This window comes from Ambystoma mexicanum, chromosome 14 (genome assembly GCF_040938575.1).
Source record: "Ambystoma mexicanum isolate Mex_15411 chromosome 14, UKY_AmexF1_1, whole genome shotgun sequence".
In the NCBI taxonomy this organism is placed as follows: Eukaryota; Metazoa; Chordata; class Amphibia; order Caudata; family Ambystomatidae; genus Ambystoma; species Ambystoma mexicanum.
The window spans coordinates 174,376,464-174,401,585 of record NC_090940.1 but is presented as its reverse complement, the minus strand read 5'-3'; the positions used below and the strand labels follow the sequence as shown (position 1 = coordinate 174,401,585).

Here is a 25,122-nt window from a genome sequence, read left to right as displayed (position 1 = left end):
TAAATTGACCTGTTTCTCCTTAACATCAATTGCCAAAATCACCCCTGGGGGGGGCGAGGGGGGATTTTTGGGAGGCTACCCTATTATGGTACACACTGAGAGGTTCACCAAACCTAATCAAGGTAATGTAGCAGTGCAGCAAGGCTTAGTCTCATGAAGGGTGTGAGAGTGGTCTAGGGCTACAATGAGTCCACACAGTTAATTCCAGTTAGAAAGGTACGTATACAAATATAATTCTTAGGTTTTTAGACATTTAATTTGCTTAGTGTGTAGTCTAGTCAAAATATGATCACATTAACACCTTATGAAAACAGATCTATAAAATCGCCCTTATTTGATTCAATGATCAGTTAAGCACTTGTATTCAGATGCACAGAAATAGGAAGAACCCTTCAAAATAATCCTAAAATAGCTCATCAAACTCAAGTCCAACCCCAACACCATTTGGGGCCTTGTGTCCAAAGGTCACCAGTTCAGTAAATGGCTATTCAAACCTACCTGAAGAGAGTATAGAGTGCCAGTGGGTATGATTAACAAGAGTCAAAGGTTAAAGTTCAGATCAGGACTCCATTTAATCCCAGCACACTAGGATATGGAGGGTGCGGGGGGTGGGTGACCTTAACTTAGCTTCCACCACCAACACTCAGGTAAGAGTGAGTTAGGGTCAGGACTTCACACACTTATTACTCTATGGGAGACGGTGTGGAAAAGCACCAGGTATGCAGATGTTTCCCCCTTGGCTCAGAGTTCTCCAGATAACACTTGTGGAGGTTTTCGACTTCATTCCAGGCTTGTTCTTCTGTCTTTGTGCCTACTGTGAGGGTCCTCTAGACAGAACAACTTTTCATGGAATTTAGTTTTGATTTGTTGCGATACTTGGGCATCTGTTCCGGACAGCTGAAAGTATAACACCCTAACAAAGAAAGATGGAGAAGGCTTCTGCCGGACAGACTGCTGTGCGACACCCAGGGACACAAAGACCAGATTCAACATGCACCAAGTTCAGGTGGTGACAAGCGATCGTCCAGTTGTGAATACAGGAGCAAGCCCAGCACGGTATGCAGTGATAGTATCATATAGAAAACACTAAATGGATGTTTAAACAAACCCAAAACATCCATTAAAAAGTCATGTGGTTCGGAATGTATATATATATTTTTTATTAATGGGTATTTTGTGTTCGTTCAAAATTATTTCTTAGTTTGATAATTCGATATAATCACATGTAACCGCCCAGCACAGCTTTCCTTGGTGTGAGACGGCTGAAAATGCAGGAGCCAGCAACTTGTGCCACCAGCTGAAGAGCTGCAAAGTTGCAAGGCTGTGCTCAGAACAGTGACGGCTGCTGTGAGGTAGCCCAGGAGAGAGCTGGTCAGTCCACTAGTTGGTCCTGGGCCTCAGCAAGCACGGATGATCGAGCACCCCAGCGGTCGAAGGACCAACAATGGCCTCCTTGAGATAAAGACTGGAAAAGGGCTTCACTGGTACATCACTGGAGTTAATGCTAGTCAGCTGCAGGGGTCATCTTTGGCTCATCAGTCGCGGAAGCCACTGCGGCAGGAAGAATGCCAAGGAACAATGTGGCCAAAGAACAAGAAAAAAGGTAGTGGCATAGCCATCTTGGGGTGCTAGCCAACTTTTAGTAGCGGTAATTGCAAAAGTCACCAAAAAAGTAAAAATATCACAGCTTCCACCCGCTTGTCTTCGGTACGTTAAAGTTACCAAAAAGCTATTAAATATTTTTTTACAAAATGTATGGATACAAAGAATCCCAACTGAACGTCACTGAAAGGTGATTTGTGCAACAATCGCAATACAAGTATTCAAAGACACTGTGTTGCTCAGTACTGACAATCTTGGGGATCAGTCAGTTTCTCCATAAGAATGGGAAAAACTGAGAAGGGAAGTATTTGTATTTGTTTATTTATAAAGCGCCTTACGCCAAAGCGCTGAAGCGCAACACTTTTTCTTGCCTATAAAAAAAAGTGGGAACAGGGTTCGAAACAGTGTCCCATAGAAATCTACGAAGGGAAAATTGCAAAAAAATTCTTTCCCAACAGTACTTTACTCTAATTCTGATCTCGTTCCATGCGATTGTCACTGTTCTTGCTTAATACCCCCTCCTCACCTGATAAGCTCATTTATCGGATGGCATCATGGACCCCTTCTTCGATGTCCTTCTCTCCTTGTAGAGATATGGCTGACCACGGGAGGTAGCCACTATGCCTGCTGAATAAACAGCCAAGTCACAAGGACAACCGCCCAGGGGTTGGTAAAGGGGAAAAAGTCAGAGGCACAAAAAACCCTTCTTGGTGGAAACCGGCGTCCTTAAGCTTACTTGGATCCAGCAAGTGGTAGTAAATGAGGGTCCAAGAATCAAAAGCGGAGGTTAGTAGGAGAGGCAGCAGTAACCTTAAGAATGAGATAAATATGAGGAATAGGCAACTGCAGAGAGAGCAAAAATTAGAAGAAGGGCTGCATAGTTAATGAGAAATGATCTCAAGCAACAGCGGTCCCAGGAAGGAAGGGAGCAGTGAACTGTAAGCAGAGGAGCTGCATGGAATCACAGCCTGGGGTAGCAACAGAGATGGAAATGGTTTCAGGAATGCTGGGAGCAGAGGAGCCGTGAAGGAATACCAACCTGTGCTTGAACCATGGAGCTGCTTCCAGCTCCAGGAATGCCGTGGACCGAGCAGCAGTGAGGACGAAAGCATCCAGCTGATTTGAGCAATTGCAAACGGGGAAAGAAAATCAGCCGCCAGCAACGCGGAGCAGCCAGGTTGCGAGGCTGAGGGCAAATCTCACAGGGAAGCCGTGAAGCAAAGCGGGAAAGGCGCAGAGCGCCAAGGTAAGTAGCAGAGGTGGTTGAGATGCCAAAAAGGAAAGCAGAATGCCGAATTCAATGGAGGGATAGCAAAACAACAAAACCGATTAAACGATTGCAATGTGCTGAAAAGGGGGCAGAGCCTCCCTTTTAAAGCCGGCATGTGTGAAGACTGAACCGGGCACTAACGTAGAGCAGGAACGTAAATGGAATGTTCAATGGAGGATCTTCCATCTCCTCCACACGCTCCAATTGGGTAGGCTAGTGACAATGCTAACAAATCCAAAAATAACAAACTGTTTCTAGTGAATTAAAAATGACATCTTTTTGTTTTTCAATTTGGGGGGGTTCCCGCAAGCCCCTGTGTCCCTAGCATTATTATCCCACTCCAACCCCTTCCGCCCCTTTCTAATCACTTACCCCATCCCCCATATATACTTTTGTTATTAAAAATATTAGTGATTGGTTATTCTGAACTTGTTAATCACTGTATAACTTTGATCTCACTGTTTTGTTTATTTTAGTTTTTGGGCATATTCCTTTAAAATGTTCTAACCCATTTAGTCCCTCTTTCTGAATAATATAGGCCTAGTACTCATCTAATAGGTTAATCTCCTATTTATTTTGTCCTGTAGTGAATTGGAAACAATTACTCATCTTTTATTTTCATTTGCCTATATGGAGTTGCTCATACAGTCCGTTTTTAAATACCTTTAACAGTTGTTGATCATAGTGCAATTCCTAATAAATGTGTGTGCATATATGTATAAGCCTGAGAATACTGCTAAATTACGTAACCTGGTGGGCAAACTATTTTCCAGATAGGATATGTTTCATCATGCCCATCACCAGAGAATTGTGGAAAAATGGCCTTCCAAAGGTATTCACTTTTGGTTTATGTATCTATTTGGCTTTTGCAAGAACAATTTCTTCATCTATGTGGGCAACCCCTCCTGTTTGCAGGTGTGCATATTATTGATCATGGGCAATTTACACTTAGATTCATTGGTGTGAAATTTGAGTATACATGATGGGGTATTTTCTCAGGTGTGACTTATTTTTGATTGGAAGATTTACTATTGGTTAATATGGTTCCATTGTTTACCATCAGGTTTGAAATAAAGAAGAAACTTAAAACGGCAAAAAAAAAGGAAAAAAAAGAAAAAAAGAAGAAACATGACGAAGATCATGAGAAGAAAAAACAAACTCAAGTTCAGGAATCCCAGGTATGAATAATTCTGGGCTCTGATTACTCAATTATAAAAACATGTTTGGCTGCTGGTAAAGAACCAGCATTTATTGATTCACCTTATGGGGATTTTGTACCTTCAGCAGTATGTCCTCCTCATAATTCGATAATTTGTCATAAAACTGCACAAAAATGAAATACAATCTTAACATTAGAATTCTGCCAATGTATACATTAATAAACTTTCACACATACAATTTGTATAAATTGTACAATGTTCACTAAAATATTCCTTTGAACATCCTTATGCCCATACTTGCATCTTAAACAGATAAAATATAAGCCTTTAAGATGCATAACTTCTATGAACTAAGTGTCAGAATATACAACATTCTTGGATATCCTATATATGTTGTAAAACCACAGTTAAGCTTTCTGTCCAAGTCTTGGAGACCTCAAAACTGTGGAGAATTAATTTGATGAATACAATCATAATCTGATATAAATGGTTCACTCCTTAATAGTTCCCATTCTGATCTCATTTGACTTTTGACCGGTCTGTCTTGCGGTGCCATGCTTTTTTGCAGTTAACTCCACACTACACCCTATCAGCTAATTTATTTGCAAAATTTGTCTGGCTTAATCTGAGCCATTATCTAATGATGATTCTGGAATTCTTTTTAATTCTTACAATATGCTTTAAAAATATGAATACTAAAACATCAAATGTTGAGTCGCATCTTAAAAAAACCCTACATTTTGGATATCAGTCTGATGGATCATCATTCCACACTTGCATAAATGTACTGATGATCAAAATTCCCTATCGGTACTTGATAAAAATGAAATGGTTGTCTAAATTTCTCCAGCATGCGGTCTGGCATGGATTCACATGGTCATGAATGCTGCCCCAGCCAATGAAAGGCCTCTCTCGAAGCCCCTTCCCTGGCAGCCATCTTCAGATTTTTACCACACGTTTCAGTTTTGGGAGTCTTAGAGTTTTGCTCCATGAGCTACTTCTAAATTTCTTAGATGGAAAAAGTTTCTATTTTTGTCAAAGAGCCTGTCTGCTCTTCTCTCCATCTCCCGACAGCGGGGATCAGTTTGTCGGTGAATTCCAAGCGTCCCTCAAGGGCGAGGATCGTCTGTTACCAGAAAGCCATCTGGCCTACTCCGCACCTCTGGCCATGATGGCGGAGAAGGAAGGAAGGTCCCTTTTTCAAGCCTTTCACCAGATGTGGGCTACGGAATGTGTTTTTAGAAGACGACCACCTCCAATGCTTCTGTGTTCACCCGTAACAGTGTGAGATCTGCCTCTGCGTCTCCAAGAAAACGATGAAGGATCAACACAGTAGACTGGCGGTGTGGCTGAATGCCAAGGCCTCTACCCCGTTCCACAAGCAGGGTCATGCCTCACCCAGGACTGGCCGGTCCAAGGAGTGGGCTTCTAAGTCTTTTGAGGGTGTCCCATCCGTGGGGATCCAAGACCAGGCCAAGCACTGCAAGTCCGGTTCCATCGGGGTCGCCGCCAACCGGATCCCGCGATGGGCTGGTCGCGATCAACCTCCCCATCTGCCTCCATCGACAGATGCCGATCGAGCACCTCCCCAAAAAGGAAACCGTCCAACCTGGCTAAGCTACTGGAAAAGCGGCCGACCTGCCCAAACAGCGCAGTAGAAATCATCGTTGATTGAGCTAGTGGAGGCTGCACTCAGGAAGGCGGCTGACCACGTGAAGGTAACTCCATAATGTGCCCAAGGTGTCTCCGCCTCTGAGGTGGGAAGCTTCCAGTGACTGGCAAAGCCGGCTGGCACACTGGAGAAGAGGATGCCATCTTTGAGCCTGGCTCTGACCCCTCAGGGTCCAAAAAAGAGGGGGGGGTGAGGAAGTACCAGGCCGTGCCACAGGTCATGGAAGTTTTGTAAATGGATGATTAGGACCTGGTTCCTGTGGCCTCTGATCAGCCTCCAGCTAGGAGGAAGCATCAGCTGACACCCCCGTATCAGCTTCCACATCGGGTGCCCCCCTAAACTCCCCCCCCCTGGTAGACCCGGACACTAGGACGGCGACGACAGACTACATTATCATGGCAGGTGGATCTCCGCAGCCGAGGGGGTCCCCACTGGATGAGGTGGGGTTGTTCCATTCCATGGTCGCCAAAGCTTCCGAACTTTACAGCATATGCCTGAAGAGAGCAAGGAGGGTGGTTTCCTGTACCAGAGGCGTGAGGCCAAAAGGAAGACCATGGCGGTACCGCTACTGGACGATGTGTGGGAAGAAGGCTTGGCCCTCTTGAACACCTGCCCGGCCAAGCAGGATAGGCTTGAAAAAAAGTATCTGGTGCCACTCTGCACCCAAGTGCCTACGGTTGCAACCATCGCCAGACTCGTGGTTTCAGTGACCTCAAGGAAAAGGTTGTCGAACCCTTCCTCCTTGTCCTCTGTCCCTCCGGACAGCGAGGGGAAGAAGTTGGACGCCATGGGAAGGAAGGTTATTTACACAGCAGCGTCAACCTTCAAGGCAGCCAATGCACTGTTGATTCTGGCCAGGTACGACAGGGAGATTTGGTACAAGCTGGGTCTGATTCTGGAGGTCCTCCCCGACGACTAGTGGATGCAGGCGATCTTCCTCTTCCAGGAGGGAGAGGTGGCTTTGGACCATGCCATCATAGTGGCACTGGACTTCGCCGACAAAGTTTTCGGGCAGATGGCGAATGGTGTCTGCCTCTGTCGTCAAGGCTGGCTGAAGGACACAAATTTCCCCAGGAGGTTGTTAATCACTTGGTCTCTGCGGGGACGTTGGGGCACGGTTGGAGCCCTCCCTGGATTCGGCTCCCCAGGATCGCTTCTCAACCCCAGCTGCTGCCCAGTACACTGTTCTGGATGCTGATACTGCCCCTGCGGGAACACAAGAGGTAATAAAGGGGTGAAGGTATCGTGACTCTTTGGATCTTTCATGCCAAAATGAGGTGAGTAAGTGTTTACCTATATAGGCTCACCTGGTATTTAGTGAGGGTGAGCTCTCCCTCCTGCTCATCAGCAGGGGCGCTTCCTGATGTCCCAGTTGCTTCTCTGGTCAGTTGGTGTGGTGGCCCAGACCGGCTGCGACCGAACCACTTTGAAGGTAATAATTTTCGTGTTGATTATTGTTCATATGAGTATTAATTCCATGTCACATGATTTAAGTTGTTCTTATATGTCTCTTTAGGTGACGGCGATCCAGCAAAGCAGTTAGCCGGTGCAGGACTTCAAAGTGTTCCCCAAAGAGGATGACAAGTTGGAATCTTAAGGTAAGCGCGAGATGCAATGGTGCGTGACCTTAAATAATGTCCTTATCAGGTTTCTAACCTTCTCTTCTTTCTCCTGCAGGGATGATCTGGCGGCGTCGTGAGAAGAGTTGCGGAGCGTGGACCTGACGGCGGGTTAAGATGTCTGTGACTGTGATGAAGCTGACCAGTGAGTTGGTGCTCCAGTCGAGAGCCAGGTAAGTGCGCTCTGGCTGGTCAAGGATGGAGTCACTGCGAGCAGGTGAGGGGCGCTTCAGCGATGATTCGGCGGGTTCCGATGGAGAAAGAACGGGTAAATGTGCCTCTGCGATGGTTTTGCTGTTTCTGCAGTGGTTTTGCTTCTCTGCAGTGGTTTTGCTTGACATGTAAGTGGCTTCTCCGTGATGGGTCGTTGGAGAACAAGAACACAGGTAAGGTGCTTCTCAGGCGGTGGTGAGCGTTGCGCTGCTTGGGCAGAATAACGCGAAGCCTAGGCCTGCGGGCGGGGCAGGCTTAAATAGCCTGGTCTCGGCCACGCCCCCTTGCTCTGCTAGATGGTTCCACCCTGCCACTCCCAAATGCTTCGGCACGTGCAACTTCTTGGTTTCCTATGGCCACACCCGGCCCAGATGTGAGTGGCTGACTGAGATGAAGTGGAATAGCACATGCCCAGGGATAAAGGTGTACAGAGCACACTAGCCTGGTGCCAAAGGCGCCAGGACTGGGTCCAGGAGTAGCCTTTAGGGGATGAAGGCTGGGGTTCCAGTCCAGTGGCCATGACAGAGGTTCAGGTGAGGTTGCTGGACATGCAGTTAGACGGAGAAACTTTTGGGAAAGGTTGTCTAGAAATCCCTGTAGTTCATCAAGGCGGATATAAAGACGGCCCGTGCTCTGGGCACTCTCAAGCAACATCGCTCTTCCTGTCGCTCCTCTGGGGGAAATGGCAGATCGAAAGGTTTCTCCTCGTACCGCCAGCCCTCCAGGTCCATGACTTGGGAGGCCTACAGAGGTCACGTTGCAGCACATTCTCGGCCAACTGGAAAAAGGCGACGTTGCTGTACTAGAGGACGCTTACTTCCATGTTTCCATTGACAAGAAGCACAGAAGGTTCCTATGCTTCGTAGTGCAGGGATGGCACTACCAGTTAAAGGCCCTCCCCTTCGGCCTGAAGTCACCCCCTAGGGTGTTCACGAAGTGCCTGGCACCAGCCCATCTGTGTCTACGTGGGATACACGTGTACCCGTACCTGGACAACTGGCTAGTTCACGCCTGTTTGCGAGAGTTGGCAGTCAGACACACGTAAACGGTCAGCTGCTGATGGATCTGGGATTCTCCAATTATCTGAAGTCCTGCTTGACGCCATTGCAGAGCGCACTGTTCTTAGGAGCCAGACTCCATACAGTGTCCTGCCTAGTGCCTCCCTTGGAGGTGAGGGTAGCGGCCATTCTGGGGAAAGTGCAAAGAATGTTGTCACTGAAGACCGCCACGGTGTGGAACATCAAGTCGCTTCTCGGCATGTCGTATTGCATCTTCCTTATCCAGCTCTGAAGGCTGCAGATGCAACCTCTTCAGGAGTTCCTGGACGCTCGCTGGATTCAGGTGTTCAGAAGCTTTGCAGACAAGATCCTGCTCAACTAGGAGTTTGTCTGGCAATAGTAGTGGGCCAGTCGCTCAAATGTCGCACAGGGTTCCAAAGCCCGCTGTATCAGGAGATGGTCACCACTGACTCTTCGCTGGAAGGCTGGGAAGCCCACATCGGATGTCAGCGCTCCAGAGGCCTACGGCAGGTGGAGCAGAAGGATCTTCACATCAATATCGTAGACGGACCTTCCAGAATTTTGTGGCACAAACCTTTATTGCGGCATTTTTGCGGGACACTTTCTATTAACTGGTAGGTAAGATTGCCACATTGCAGGAAATAGGCAGAGTGCAAAGCTACAAGAGAGCCAGGGTATCATTATTTATCTTTTGTATTTAAAAGGAAGAGGCCAGATGTCTCTGGCTTGGCAGAACAGTGTTTGATTTGGCTACATTTTTGGTTTAAAGTGCATGCCTATTTAATAGTATTAACTAAATTGATCAGTTGTAATGCTGAAAATATTCCCCTTCTATGTTCTCCAATCCCCCAAAAACCCACACACCTCTCACCAACACACATCTCACCAACTCCCATCACAACTTGCATTCCTGAACCTCTCACTGTCATACAAATACTCATGTGCTATGTCACACTGTCAAGTCACAATTTGCACTGCCCATCCCCTGCCACACTCCAAATCATACTCCCAACTCACACCTTACACTCAATTCCTCCCGCTATATAGTCCTTCATTCTTTTGTGCTGCTTCTGCATCTCGCATCCTTTCTCCCATTCCATCGCACTCTTCCCTCATCCTTTTTCCCCAATCTGCAACTCGCTGCCTCTTTCCGGCCCACTGCTTCCTCTGCTTTCTGGCTCACTGACCACACGCTCCCTCTACTTTCTCTACCTCTGCTCACTCTCAGATTTCGGGCCCACCGCATCACTGCTTCCAATGCTCTCTTGTGCACCGCTTCCTCCTCTGACCCACTGCTCTCCCTCTGCTTTCTTGCCTATCACTTCACATCTCACCCATAACTCTCCCTCCCTCTCTCTCCTTTCTCTCTCCTAGTGTAACCATTTTTTATTTTTTTTAAATGTAGATTTTGACCCAGATCCTCAAAAAATGGGGCATTTTAAAAATAGAGCCGAGGATATGCTATTTTTTAGACGGCCCATTTTTGGAAATGAGCAGGTCACCTTAGTCTCAAAATGACCGGCGGATTTCCACAGGCTTGAGCTGTAGCGCAAATTGTGCGCTGGCCAGCTGCCTTGAATGGTGTTCTGGGTTGTTTGACCGAAGTGTAATTATTTGCGGCGGAATTGACCATAGTCCATTTCACCGGTCATTGATTTGCTCTAAAGCCAAACAACCCAAAATGTACCTTTCACCACCACCCCCTCCCCTACTTAACTGCTTGGTCGCTGCTGCTTCCCCTGCAGCCCTGCATGGTCAGATCATCCCTCTAATGCGGGTCGGATCCGACTTCGCAGGGTCCCTTTTTTGTTATTTTCTCTTCTGTCCCCGCCTCCAATTTTGAGGAAGTGGGGAAAACCTCTGCAACCCCCTAACCCAAATAATACTGAACTTGGGGAGCGGGTGACAACCCCGCAACACATGTTGGGTATTTATAAAAATCGATCGAATAGTACTGGACGAAATGGGTCAAATTGTACCATTCGATCGATTTTTGTCATCAAAATGGGTAGTACCTTGCATAGAATCGCTCTCCCGACAGTGTTCTGCAAGCTCCCAGCGCCTTTCACAGGGACAGGCCCTTCAGGGGCCCGCCACTGTAGAATGCGACTCAAAAAATGTATTTTTATTCTGTTTGAGGAACAGAAATGCAAGCGACACAGCGTTCATACCTTAAAAAAATGGATGAAAGGGTCAGGAAAGACCCTGTCATGCAGTGGCACCCCCACATCCCATGCGCGTAGGGTTGCCTACAATTTCTGCACATTTAAAAGTGCATCTTGCTTGGAAATGAGTGATGCGATTTTAAATTGGCAGAAACGCCACTTTATTTGATCAAGGAGGTGAAAAAGGCCATCTGAATGGGCGCACATATAAAATGGGCCATTCATGTGTCCCTTGTGGATTGGGCATTTCATTTCTTGTGGGAAAAAAAAGTTGAGAACCTGGCACCCTGATGAATGTTTTTTTTATTAATTCGTTTTTATTTGATTTTATGTGAAACAGGTTACAGCTTTTACAACAGGAATTAACAAGCATCGAAAACGATAAAAAAATGATGTTGTACAAAACGGAAAAAGTCTTAACCCACTTCAACGTTACCACAATGCTTTTGTAAACTTTCTATTTGCATTTAACTTCCGTGTAGAATATCATTAAATGTGAACAATAATCCCTGCTTCCCCCCCTCCACTCCACACCCCCTCCCCTACAAGACTTGGTCAACTGCTGCTGAGGGATGTGTTTTCTGGTGTGTGGTGAGTTGCATGATAGATTTGGTAGGTTTTTGGGGCCCCCTTGTTTGGGAAGTTAGCATGGTTTACCGTTGTCTCAGGTCCTTTATTCCAAGAACAGGTGTGCTCTCATAGTGTGACACTATGGGGCTGGCGGACTTGCAGGCGTTAGTGTGTCATCTTCGGCATGTATTTGTTAAGGAATTCCATCCATAGAGTATCACACTGAGTGGATTTCCCGTGTATGCCGTGATCGTTTCCATGGTACACACATTGGAGGTTAGTGACCCATTCTCTCTCGGTTGGGGCCGTTGGGCATTTCCATTTCATGGCTAATAGTAGCGGTGCAGCTATGTCTTTGACTCTCCTCCATTCGTCTTCAATTTTTTCAAAGCCAAATAGTACCAGGTGGGGGGTCTGCTATCCTCTGGATCCCATCTAGGTCCCTAATCCAACCCAGGACTTCATTCCAATAGACTTTAATTCGGGGGCTGTTCCACCACATGTGCCAGTAGTCCGCCCTGGATCCGCAACCTCTCCCAAATAGTGGACTTAATGATTGGTACATTTTGGAGAGCCTGTGTGGGTCATATTGCCATCTATTTAGTAGTTTAATTGCGTGTAGTTTATATTGGCATGAGATCGAGGCTTTGGGTGCAGCTCGACATATCTTGTCCCACATCTCCGGATCAATACTATCTCCAATGTCCCTCTCCCATTTCAGTCGAAGGGGTTCTGTTGATCCTCCCCCCGACCTCTATGAGCGTTCTATATAGGATCGATATCAGTCCCTTCATTTCAGTTCTAGAATCTAATATTGTTTCGAATGGGGTGAGGTCCCTTTCAAACTCCTTCCATTCGTGCTTTGTCAGGACACCCTTCATTTGCAGAAAGTAGAATGCAGAGTGTGCCAATTCCGAGTGCCTCCTCCAACTCGGGGAGTGTGATAAATGAGTCCTTCTTTAGAAGTTCTCCCACCCTTTCCAGGCCCGCCTCATACCAGGATTGAAACCTCTCTACGTTGGGACTCTGGTCGTTGATACCAGGGGACCACAGGTGACTTAGTGGCGATGGCCACGTAGTGATGTTTTTCATGTCCCTGCCTTCTCGCCATACATCCCATATGGTTTCAAACATCGGGTGCGCCTTAGATTTCTTTAATACTCTCCTTCTAGGGGACCATAGCCACTCAGACTGTCGCCGGGACAAGTAGTGATTGTCCATGGCAATCCATTGAGGGCTTTTTTGGTCACGTAGATGGGGGAATGAGGACTCGTAGCTGGGTTGCTACATAATATTTCTGAATATCCGGGAGGCCCACCCCACCCTTATCTTTTGGTAGCGTCAAGCTGGTATATGCAATTCTCGGTTTCTTCCCCTGCCACCGGAACTTCATGATCGCTTTCTTGACTTCTGTAAAGAATTGGCGCGGCATTTGGATAGGGAGCATTTGAAAGGGGTATAGAAATCTCGGGAGACAGGTCATCTTTATTGCATTTAGGCGTCCCAGCCAGGATATGGTTAGTTTGTCCCACCTGGCGAGGTCAGCATGAAATTTTTGGAGGAGCGCCGGAAGGTTCGCCTCGTAGAGATCTTGTGACATGTATCCCCAAGTATTTCAGTTTCTCATGTTCTATCGTGAGGCCAAGGGAAGAATATCTTTCACTGTTCACTTCCGTCGATCCCAGTAAGGGGAAGAGTATTGACTTAGATTTGTTGATCTTAAATCCCAATAAGTGGCCATATGTATCTATTAGATTTAGTGCTCTAGGGATAGATGTGTTGGGGTTTATCACATGGAGAAGTAGGTCATCAGCGTACAGCGCCACCTTGTATTCCACCTGCCCCCTTCTCATTCCCTCAATTTGGGCATCATTTCGGATTTTCTGGGCCAGGGGTTCTACTGAGAGGGCAAAGAGTATGGCCGATAGGGGACACCCCTGCCGGGTGCCACGGTTTAATCCAAACCTTCTCGAGTACTCTCCATTAACGGACACTGCGGCTTTTGGTGCTGTGTACACTGCTTTTATCCCTTTCCTAAATGTTGGTCCTATACCTGCAGCACAGAGGACTGCGGCAAGAAATTCCAATTACACTCTATCAAATGCTTTTTCAGCGTCAATGGAGAGCAAGGCGGGTTCATCATTCATATTTTGGGAGGCTGCGACTAAATGGAGGGTTTTCGCATGGTGTCTGCCCCCTGTCGCCCGATTATGAATCCGACCTGGTCGGGATGAATAAGGTGGGGCATGTGAGTTTCCAACCTAGCAGCCAGTACCCTCGTGTAGATTTTTGCGTTGAGATTAAGCAAGGATATAGGGCAGTACGACCCGCAGCATTTGGGGTCCTTGCCCTCCTTGGGGATGACCGATATGAGTGCCCAAACGAAGGAGTCAGGGGCGGTTCCCGTGTCTAGGACCTCATTGAATAATTCCGTCAGAAATGGGACTAGGAGGGCACTGAACGTTTTATAAAAGCCGGCTGTGTATCCATCCTCCCCCGGGGATTTGCCTAGTGTTAGCCTTTTGATCGCTTGGTGTACATCCTCTTCAGTTATGGGGGACTCCAGGTGAGCAGAGTCTACCTCAGCTATTTTGGGGAGATCGATGTCAGTGAGATGGTCCTCTTCTCTTGCAAGTTTGGGTCTGTTTCGGAAGAGTATAGGGATTCATAAGTTTGCAAACAGTTCAGGGATGGATGGATGGTTTGTCTTGTCCCTGGTCAGGGGTATTATGTGTTATTTCCTTTACCCTTCGCTCTGCCCGTTGCATCCTGAGCCTAGCAGCCAACAGTGCGTCAGCTTTATCCCCTTTTTCGTAGAAAGTTTGTTTTAATAAGTGCAATTTACGTGCTATCTGGCCCTGTTCCAGATGACGAAGTTCCTCACGCTTCTTTCTAGCCTCTTGAATCTTATCGAGATCTGTGGCGTCCCCCTCCCTGGCCTCCATATCCAATCGACATATTTCATTCCGAAGCCTATTTTCGATGAGGGACCTTTCTCTTTTCTTCTGTGCCCCCTCCCGTATCAGGATCCCCCTCCAGGTTGCTTTAGCCGCTTCCCTCACCCCCCGTTTGGAAATCTCCCCAGTGTCGTTGGTCTTAAAATATTCCCTAATCTCGGTTTCCAGTTCCTCTCTAAAAACAAGATCTCTCCATAGGGTCTCATTGCACCGCCATTTGCCACCCCTGATCGGTAGGTATTCCCACTGAATATCCGCTGTGACTATGTCGAGGTCGGACCATGTAATTGGGGTGATCGCAGAGTGCGATGTAATGTCATGCAGCTCCCGTGAGAGGTAGATATAATCTATTCGAGTGAAGGTATTGCGTGGGGGAGACTACAATGTGTATCCTTTTTCGTCAGGGTGCATATCCCTCCATACATCAACCAGTGCATATACTTGCATCATGTTTACATAATCATTATGGTCCCCTCTCATTTCATTGACGGTTGGATTACCCGCCTTGCGGTCCAAGCTAGGGTCGGCCCACAAGTTGAAGTCCCCGCCCAGCACAACATGCCCCATAGCCTCAAACATTATTTTGGGGATGGTTCTAGAGAGGAATCTGAGCTGCCCTACATTGGGGGAATAGATCGTGGCTATCGTCACCTCCATGCTCCCAATGGTTCCCGCCACCAGTAAGGCTCGCCCCTCTGAGTCTGACCAGGATTTCGCGACTTGAAAGTCAATTCCCTTTCTAATAAGGATCCCCACACCTCCTTTGCGCAATAGTCCAGAGCCCCAGAACTCCAGACCGAGATGTTTCCCTATGATGGGCCTCTCCTATCCTTTCATGAACTTGGTTTCCTGCAGGAATAGGATGTCCAACCCGGCTCTCCGAAATTCCCTTGATACCAGTGACCTCTTATTAGGTGAGTTAAGCCCCTTAACATTAAGTGTTCCCACTTTTAGGGGGCCCCTTGTGTTAACTTCAGGGGTAGCCATATATTTGTTACATCGGACTATCCATAATCATAAGCAGCCATTCCCTGTGGTTCATGCCCCAACCAGCATCGACATTTTCCCCTCTTCAGCAGTAATTGACAACTGTTCCGGTCTTACCTTCTACCATGTCTTGTGAGCCCCCCCCCTTCACCTCCCCTCCCCTCATAAGGCGGCATCCCAGCGGGTCCAGTTAGTTACACTGCACCAGCAACGAACCACCAGCAGGGACTGCTTCCTCACGGTCCTTCTGCTAAGATTAACTACCGCATGAGTCTGAGCCCCCAATCTGTCCCCCCACTTGATCCTCAGCTTACAACAAGTGAATGTGGGTATTTAGTACCCAACCCGTAGAAAGCCCTAGTTGTAGGCAGTGGCATTATGTAACGTTAATTACCAGTTCGGGTCACTTGTCCCCTTCCGGGGAGACATTGCCTCTGCGATATTTCCTCGATCCCTTAACTGTCTCTTAGGGCCTCAAAATTTCCATTCTCTCCCTTCACCTCGTGCTGCGTCTCCGTCGCTCCCTCGTTCATTTGCCTCCACAAGTTCAGATATGCATGCCTTTATTTTTCTTTCTGACTGCAGTCTGATTCTTGTACCGTTGTGCTCGAAAGAAAGGGAGAAGGGGTAAGCCCACCTGTACCTAGTGTCTCGTTCCTTCAACCATTTCGTCAGGGGGCCACCCAACCTTCAGGGCTAGTGTCATAGCGGATAGGTCTTGATATATGGTTATTTGAGCTCCGTTAAGGGTGATCACCCATCCGCGCCTTGCCTTCTCAAGAATTTTGACCCTATCTTGGTACCTGTGGAAGCGAGCGAGGACCGATCTCTGTCCTCCCGGTGGGCCTCCTGCCCTGTGGATCCGCTCTGTCCTTGGTTCGTCAATCGCATCAGCTGCGAGGATCTTAATGATATCATGGATCGTTGTATTTAAGCCCTCTTCAGTCTCCCCTTCCTGCTCCGGAATTGAAACTAAGGTTATTCCGTCTTTCTCGATTTTCCAAATCGTCCATTTTCAACCTGTATTCCTCTTCCCGCTGCTCAAGATCTGTATTTCTGTTTCCCAACTGTGTTTCAAGAGTGTCTATCGAGGCTTGGTTGTTTTCTACTCCCTCTAGCCTGTCCTCAATCCTGTCCATACGTTGGGTGATTTTATTGATTTTGCCACCTATGTTGGCCCCCATATTTTTTAATTCTGTTAACAGGGCTTCTATGTCATCCTTCGTTGCCGCTGTCTCGCCGTGTGCTGCTGCTCCAGTTGCCATCACGGGGGAGACTATTTCGCGGGTCGGGGGGGAGCGTAAGCGTATGTGGCGAGCTTCTCTTTTGCCTGCCATTCAGGTGTCTTCCCCACTGATTCAGATTTAGGTTTGGGATTTATAGGCTGTGAAGGATCCACTCTCTAATTACGTTATTTGTGCACAGATTCACCCCCCCCTTTGTTACTGTATTCTGGTCGCTCTTTGCACTCTCACGGCACAGCCCCGTTGCTGTCTTTCAGTCTGGGGTGATCTGCATAGGTTGCAAGGTCCTCAGTGTGGAGGGGGAAGAGGGTGCAAGGTATCCCCTGTGTGTCCTGTTCTGCACCAGGTCCCTTGAGGAGGCACACGCCCCTGTGACGGGGGGGCCTTACCCTCAGTCCCGGCGGCCTTTCGTTTGGTTGGTGTGTTCAGCACAGGGAGTGCCCGCTCCAGCGAGGTAGAGGTGCTCAGTGGCGATTATAGAGACTCCTTAAGGCGGCTCAGGGCGATCTCAGCATTTGATCCTGCAGGGGGGTTCCGCAGACCCCTCTGTGTGGACTGTGACTAGTTCCGCTGTGCACCGGGTAGGAGCGGACAAGAGCAGGCGTGGGTTCTCAGAGGGTCAAGGAAAAAGATCCTGCTGCTTGTAGCCCCAGCACGTAATTTTTGTGTGGATGTGGCCTTGGCACGGGGGTATGCGGTGGGGGCCCTCTGTTTTACTCAGTGCACCCAAGAGATTTCACGTTCTGTTTTTGGGGGTTCGCACTCTTAATTTCACCCCCTCCACTGCCTATCCCATCCGGGTAGGATTTGGCTTTTTTTTAGTGCTTCTGTTGCTGTGAGCACTTTGTGGGGTCCCCGGGTGGGGGGGGGTGGCAGCTGTTCCCCAGGCCACTTTCTTCCTGAAGCACCACTGACGCGGGCCCCCGCCTCCGTGTGCGAAGGGGCCGCCTGTGGGACTTGCGTACCACGCAGTCCCAAGCTAGGACTGAGGCAGCTGGAGGCGGAGGTTCCAAATCCCCGGCACCGAGGTCTGGGCCTCTGGGGAGGGGGGCCGCGGTGCTGGGCGGGTGTGTACAAAGCGCAGGCCTGCAGATGGGAGGCGGGCCCCTTCGCGGTCCTTGCAGTTTTCGCTGGCACAACCCTCCGCACGACAGCAAATCAGGGAGGGCTAGTGGGTCGGGGCCCGCAGGGTGTCCTCAGTGGTCCCCCGGGCATAAAGGGGCTGAGGCTGGATTCCGGCTTCGATTCCCCTCGTGGGGGGGGGGGGGGATCGTCAGGCTAGCCGGCGCACCGCCCTGGAGACCCACGTACTCCAGTTGTTTAGTCTTCTGTAGCGCCACGCAGATCAGCCACGTTTTCTTCAATTTCTTCCCGAAAGAACCTCTGATTCTGTCCAAATTTTCTCCTGGTTGGGGGGGCTACACTCGTACATCCTGTGCCCGGTTGGCAGCTCCGGGGGGGGGGTCGCGAAGTTGGGGCTCAGGACCACTTTCTGGACCGTAGGTGCGGAGCTCACACGAAGAGCAGGCTCATCTGTGCGCCCCCTGGTGGGCGATACCGATGAATTTTTTTTAAAAAATAATTTTTGCAGATTAATTAAAGATCACGGACAGCACCACCACAATGTTGTACATCAGGAAGCAGGGGCACATTCGATCCCCAACGCGCTCCAGACGCGCAGGACTTGTGGCACTGATCCATCGGACAAGAGCTGTTCCTCCCCTTTCACCTGGCTGGCATCAAGAACACCGTCGCCCACTTCCTCAGATGGGGGTTGCGCTCCTAAGAGTGGGAACTTCGGCAGGACCAGGTGGCCCAGATCAATCTGTTTGCTTCCAAATGCCAGAAGTTTGCCAGCTGCTTCTGCCAACTAAGGATCATGTTTCTGTATGCCTTCCTGCTGTTGTCTCTCCTGCTGCGAGTCATCAATCAACTCATCTGTACCGGTGCAGGATGATGCTCAAAGTCTCTGCGTGGCTCGCGCAGATTTGGTACCCAGACCTTCTCAACCTGTCAGCGTTGCCCCCGGTCAAACTGCCAGTGGTTCTGGATTTTCTCACCAGGAAAGGAGCCACAATCCTGCATCACAACCCAGGATCGCTGAACCTGAGGGCCTGGCTCCTGCAACCTTAGAGTTTGGAGAATGAGTTGCCAGCGGAGTGCAGGGCGGTCTTGGCAAGGCCAGGGCATCGTCGACATTGAGTGCTATGGTCACAAGTGTAAGCGTTTTGCTCCGTGGTGCTGGTTGCGGAGGATCGCCCCTCTGAGGGTCACTGCCCCACAGATTTTCCATACTTGTTATCCTTGGCTAAGGCAAGACTGGCGCACGCCACTATAGAGGCGCATCTAGCGGCTATCTCCCACTACACTAGGTCTCCTGGACGATCTTCTCTTTGGTCTCAATGCCTCGTCAAGGAGTTCCTCAACGGACTGTTTCGATCTTGGCTGCCGGTGAAGGCTCCTGCCCCGGCCTGGGAACTCAACGTGGTGCTGACCGGGCTCAGGGGGGATGGGAGGGCCTTCGAGCCTATGCATCAGGCCCCTCTCGTTTCTTACGTGGAAAACCGCTTTCCTTGTGGCCATCACCTCTACCAGCAGGGTGGGTGAGATCTAGACCGTTTCCCGCAAACAGCCATATCTGACATTCCACGTCGAGGGTGGTTCTGTGGACGCACCCTCCTTCATGCAGAAGGTTCTGTTGGAATTCCACCTCAACAAACCTTTGTCACCTGTTTTTCCCTAAGCTTTAGTCATCGGCTGAAAGGGTCTTGTACTCGCTGGATGTTGCCCGTGCGCTGAAGTTCTACGTGGTTCTTTCGGAAGACGTCTCAACTGTTAGTGAACCTTGGTCCTGTGAACCATGGGAAGGCCTTGTCCAAGGCTTTAATCTCAAGGTGGCTCTCCGGCTGCATCCCACACTGTCATCGGTGGCGGCGGTCCGAGAGCAGACTCCACCAGAGCAATGGTTGCAACGACAGAGTTCCTGTCTGGTGTGCCCCTGCTGGACATCTGCAGGTATGCTACGTGGGGGTCCACGCATACCTTCACAAAGTTCTTGTTTGTCGACAGGGATTCCAGAGGGGAGACCGGAGTTGGCCAGGCAGTGCTACACAACTGTTTCACTTGAATCTCTTCCAGGGGTAAGCGTATTGCTTCTGTTGAGCCTTGCCACCTCCCGTGGTTGTGTAATGTAGGTTGAATACATAACCGCACAGGTTTGTGCTGCTATGTATTCTTTATTCATTAGCATGTGAATCCATGCGAGGCCCCATGCTGGAGAAGGAGCAAGTTACTTACCTTGAACTGTTCTCCAACATGGGTCTGGCATGGATTCACATGCGAACCCTCCTGCCTGCCCCTCTGCGGCTTTTCTATTGGTCATACTGCCACTTTTACGTGCTTACCATATCTGAAGATGGCTGCCAGAGGAGGGGCTTAGGAGTGGACTGTCATTGGCTGGGGGCAGTATTCATTAGCATGTGAATCCATGCTGGAGAACAATAGTTAAAGGTAAGGAACTTGTTCCATCTTCCATAACCATTCCCTAACTTCGCCATCAAATACGCTCTTGTTTATGAACTATGCATGCTTTTCCTCGTTTGTGAATCCTGCTCCCAGCCACGATAGATACCCTTTACTCTGATAATCAGTCTTTATGATGCTGGTTAATCTGCTTAGAATCACATGCTGTGCATATAGCCCGACATCCAGTGGTCACCTCAGAGTATTATTGCATCTTGTCTTTAAAGAATCAAAAGGGGACGTCGACATGGGCGTGCTTTTAACACTATCCCTATTGTGACGTGTAGTGTACCCAAAATCCCTCAGGCGTCGAGGTACCTCAGATTTCTTTTTTCTGCCCAGTATACTGGTCCCCTTAAGTGGAGCTCGTTCAGAGACATTGCAAATTGTTCCATCGACCTTTGGTCGACTATTATAATAGTATTTAAGATCCCCCTTCCTTTCGACAGCTGTTCTGGATCCCCGCTGAAACCTCCATGGGACTTCAACGGACGGTGATCCAGTCGGTGCTGCCGAACACGTGGCGGGGCCTTCCAGCCGGCCTACACAGTAGGGAGAGCGGGTCGGGGGGGACATTTCTTTCTGAGTGCCTTTCCCTTTCCTCCCTTTCTCTCTATGGTCTTCATCGCTTTCCCTATCCTCAGCTATGGAGAGGAATCCATTTAGGTTTTGCCCCATTTGCGTGGGCAAATTTCCATGGAGAGGGAAGCATTGATGGTGTAACCATTGCTTGCCCCTCGTTGTGCAGCTTGCAAGCTCCTCCGTCCTAAGACATTGAAGGAGCGCTGTCAAGCGGTGGGCGGCCTACGGGATGTCGAAGGCAGTCATCTCCCGCTGGCGCAACCGCTGAGTGCGACGAGGGCAATAGTGACGAGCAGACCTCTGACCCGGAGGTTGTTGACCTTTCGACAGAGTACTCCGCTCTGCGTCTGTCCCCGGCCCCGCCAGGCACAGCTATGGGGAATATACACCCGGTGACAGACTAACATTTGCAACTCACTAAGCACACAACCCCCGGCCAGTCTTCGATGTCTAAGAAGACCACAGCGCCAACGGGCACATTGGAGGTTCCAGCCGTGCCCGCCGACTGTCAAGATCGGCAGCCCTCCCCACAGCCGCATATGCGCCTAGCGACTGGGCACTCGAAATTGAAGGGCGCTACCCCCAATATTCTAAGAACCGTCGAGACTCATCGTAAGAAGGCATCCGCCGATGACAAAGCCCCGGCTCCGCCGAAGGTGTCCGCCAACGTCCAGGCCCCAGCTCCACCGATAACTACGCAACCACAGGCCAAGGCTAAGTGTCTCCCATCTGCAGAGGACATTGCCGAAAGCATTGCAAGGATTGTTTTAGCGTATGCTCAGAAGCGGCAGTATCCGCTGAGGCCTACAGAAAAAGCTGACCCGTCCACTAGACAGCGCTCTCCAGTGGATGATCGAATGACGTTTAACGCCATGTTGCGCAAAGCAGCAGAACAGTTCAAGATCGCCACTGATGAAGCTGTTACTGAGGCTGACTTTGGTGAGGATATTCTTAAGGAGAACCTACCGGCCAGCCAGGTTATTACTCTCCTAAACTCAAGTGCCTGGCTCTCTTGTTAGCAACACCTGCACTCTCAAGAGCAGTTAACTTGAGGATAGGAAAGCTATTTTGCCCTTCTCCATCTGATCCCCTTTATATCAGAGGTCACTCCACCCCAGACTCGCTGGTGCTGACCACTACAAGGAAAAGGGCAAGGGTTCCCCTGTCAACTGGGGAGGCACCCCTTGACAAAGAGTGTAAAAACTCTACGCCCTAGGAAAAAGGGGTCATGGCCGCAGCAGCTTTTACTACGTGCATCGCTAACAATAATACCTTGTTATCCAGCTACGCAGGCGCTCAATGGGCCATTACAGGAAGGCCTCCAGGAGGTTCCTGAACTGTTACGGACTAGTCTTCTGTCCATGGTAACCGAGGGCAGAAAAGTAAACCAAAGTATACTCAAGAACTCTTTGGATTCCGCTGAGACAGCGAGTCGATCTTTGGCTCAGGGCACCCTCCTAAAGAGACACGCGTGGCTAAGAAACTCGGCGTTCAAGCCAGAGATGCAGGCGTCACTTATTAATAAATCCTTGGAAGAATCCAACCTATTTGAAAGAGCGGTCGACGAGGCTCTCGAGGATCGCAAAGGAGCACGACACCCTGAAGGCGCTAGATCAAATCACACAGACCCTCCACAAGGCGAGGAACTGCGTCCCGATGCCTTTTTCGTGGCCAATATTTCCCTCAACACCAGTACACCTCTGGAAACAATTGGTCCTCTCCACACGGAACCAGCAGATACACCACCCATATCCCCAAGGGGGAAGCATCGTGGGAAAGGAACCCCACCCCCAGAGGTTCCCCGGCCTCTGGTTCAAAATGACCTGAAGATTCGGGTCCCCTCCCATGCCTCCCCGGTTGGGGGCCGGCTAACATCTTGCCATCAGGCATGGGATGGGATAACTACAGACCATTGGGTGCTGAAGACATAGCCCACAGGTACTGCATAGAGTTCTGCTGCTCCCCAACGTTCAGACCTCCACACGCAAGACAAGTGACGCCAGACCATCTGCATATCCTTCAGGAAGTTGACACTACAAGAGAAGGGAGCCATAGAGGTCGTACCTCTTTCACAGGTAAACAAAGGTATTTATTCAGTGTACTTCTTTGTACCCAAAAAGGATCTCACAATGCGCCCTGTATTAGACCTATGCCCAGCGAACAAGTTTGTAAAGCCACAAAAGTTTTGCATGGTCCCTCTGCAGGAAGTAATTCCCCTGCTCTCACGGGGGGATTACATGGTAACACTGGACATGAAAGATGCATACATTCATATTTCAATGTTGCCGACGCACAGAAAATACCTCAGGTTCATGATATAAGACACACTATCAATTCAAGGTACTACCCTTCGGCATAGCATCTGCACCAAGGGTATTTACAAAGGTAATAGCAGTGGCAGCAGCACACTTGCTTAGACAATCCATCCCGGTTTATCCTTACCTCGACGACTGGCTCATAACAAGGCATTCTTACGAAACCTGTCAAATACCCAAAGAACAATAGATCTATTATTCACTCTGGGATTCTCCATCAACGAGAAAAAATCCAGTCTAGACCCCAGTCAGGTCAAGCAGTTCCTAGGGGCTCTAATTCGAACATGGCCTCGTCTTCCCCTCCAATGAGAGGGTCCAAAACATGCTGTTTCAAATCCCTCCATATGTAGCCAGTCGAGAGGTGACTGTACGCAAGGCTATGTGTGGTTCATCACATGCGCTTGCGTCCAATACAGGAGTGGCTCAACAGCCATTGGTGTCATGCCAGCGGACAATGTGACGGTCTAGTGGTTGTCTCGCCAGCCCTCGTTCTCTTGCTATGGTGGTGGTCGAGGGAGAACCTCTTGAAAGGGAAATCCTTCACCACCTCTGCAGTGGAGGCCACTCTAACTACAGACTCCTCTCTCACAGGGTGGGGAGCTCATCTGCTTCAACAAAAGGTGCTCAGTTTGGTTGTCGGACGTAGTGTCCAACCATATAAAACTGTTGGAACAATTAGCAGTATTCAAAGCACTCAAAGCTTTCCAGACACAACTACAGGGAAACACTTTTTATTCTGCCCAATATGTACCAAAGGGAAATCTGGCTAAAGCTGAACACCTTCCCTCCATTTAATCCAACTAACTGGCCTTTAAAATGTGGAATAACACTTTTAGTTCGCTTGAATAATCGTAAGGGTACCCACCTCCTTTGTATGTTCATGAGAATACTTAGCTTAATTTGCTTGAATTTCACACCCTGCAAAGTATTTCATTAATTTGTGGTTACCACCTAGGTTTTACTTTTTGTTCGAATTTACAACTTCCCAAACCATAGCTCCATTTTGTTTTACTCTTCAGCTGGCCCTGCTTCTTTTTCTCGTGATTAATTCACCCAAGAGTTTTGTAATTAAAGTATCAATTTATAAGTATATATTAAATATTATCCAGATACACTTTAATAGCTGCTGTTCTGTTTTTGGCGATTCAAGAAATCAGCATGATCTTTTTCTTTTTAAGGTTATGTCACACAGTACAGAGCGACGTTCGAAGCGTGATGAGAAATTGGACATAAAGTCTAAAGCCATGGAAGAATTAAGAGCTGAGCGGGAGAAAAGAAAAAACAAAACTGGTATGTTACAAGCCCTGCCCACTTCTAGATTATCTTATTACGTACAGGTTTGGTTTTTATTTGTTTTTCACTCTGGTCTTGGTTCCCCTGTCCCTTAGCTGCTAACTAGATCTCTTAACTGCATTACTCACCTCACCTTATTTCCTCTTTCCTCACATTTCATGTAGCTCCTTGCAGTGTTTTTTTTAATATCGCAATTTTGCTGCTTTCTCATTTTCACCTGAACCCTGTTACAAAAGTAGTATACTGCTGCACTGCTACACTACAATTATGGATGTCATGGCAACAATGTTGTAGCAGTTATTCGTAGGCATACTGTTGGCATTACTTGCACTTGGGAAGCATTGCCCACAGCTGCATTTTATCAAAACAGTGGTACTTTTTAAATCTTTAAGCTATTATAATGGAACTCGTTTAAGAAATAACCTTTCACAGAAATTGGGTTATTTTGATTGTTTCTAGGGTCCCGCGGGTATACAGCTTTTACAGACACAGCAATGTCATTGAGTGGTGACAAATTATGTGTTTGTCCTTTCTCCCCAAGGGGGAGCCACCCCTTTTTAAGGCTAGGGAGGTAAGCCCGCTCCTTCCCTATGGGTCTGGGCAAGTGGGATCTCACTGGGAGTGACCCGCTCCAGCCCCCCCTTAAAGGACAAGGACTCTGGTTCCCACAAGGAACTCCTGTTGGGAGTTTTCCCAAAATCCACTTGAGGTAAGACTTCATAGAACTATCTCTTGACATACAGGTCGCCAAGTCTTAGTAAAAGTCCTTACTACCCAAAGGATCTTGGTTGAATGGCACAGCAGCCAGGCTTATCATGGGAGGAAGATGTGAGCTGTAGGCAAGTACACTGAACCCAGTAAATAAAATAGTCCAAAGAAACACTTGCACAGTAAATGTTGTCTAAAAGTATACATGTATTCTTATTTATACA

At 48.5% G+C, this 25,122-nt stretch overlaps 1 protein-coding gene across 1 annotated transcript in view; it reads left to right on the top strand.

The window, feature by feature from the left end:
- RTF1 (RTF1 homolog, Paf1/RNA polymerase II complex component) overlaps positions 1 to 25,122 on the top strand; it is a 956,198-nt gene that overhangs the window by 229,062 nt on the left and 702,014 nt on the right. Inside the window, exons 5-6 of the mRNA XM_069638847.1 lie at positions 3,936 to 4,050; positions 24,076 to 24,187. Of these exons, the coding sequence (XP_069494948.1) occupies positions 3,936 to 4,050; positions 24,076 to 24,187 (227 nt within the window). The remainder of the gene's footprint in view (positions 1 to 3,935; positions 4,051 to 24,075; positions 24,188 to 25,122) is intronic.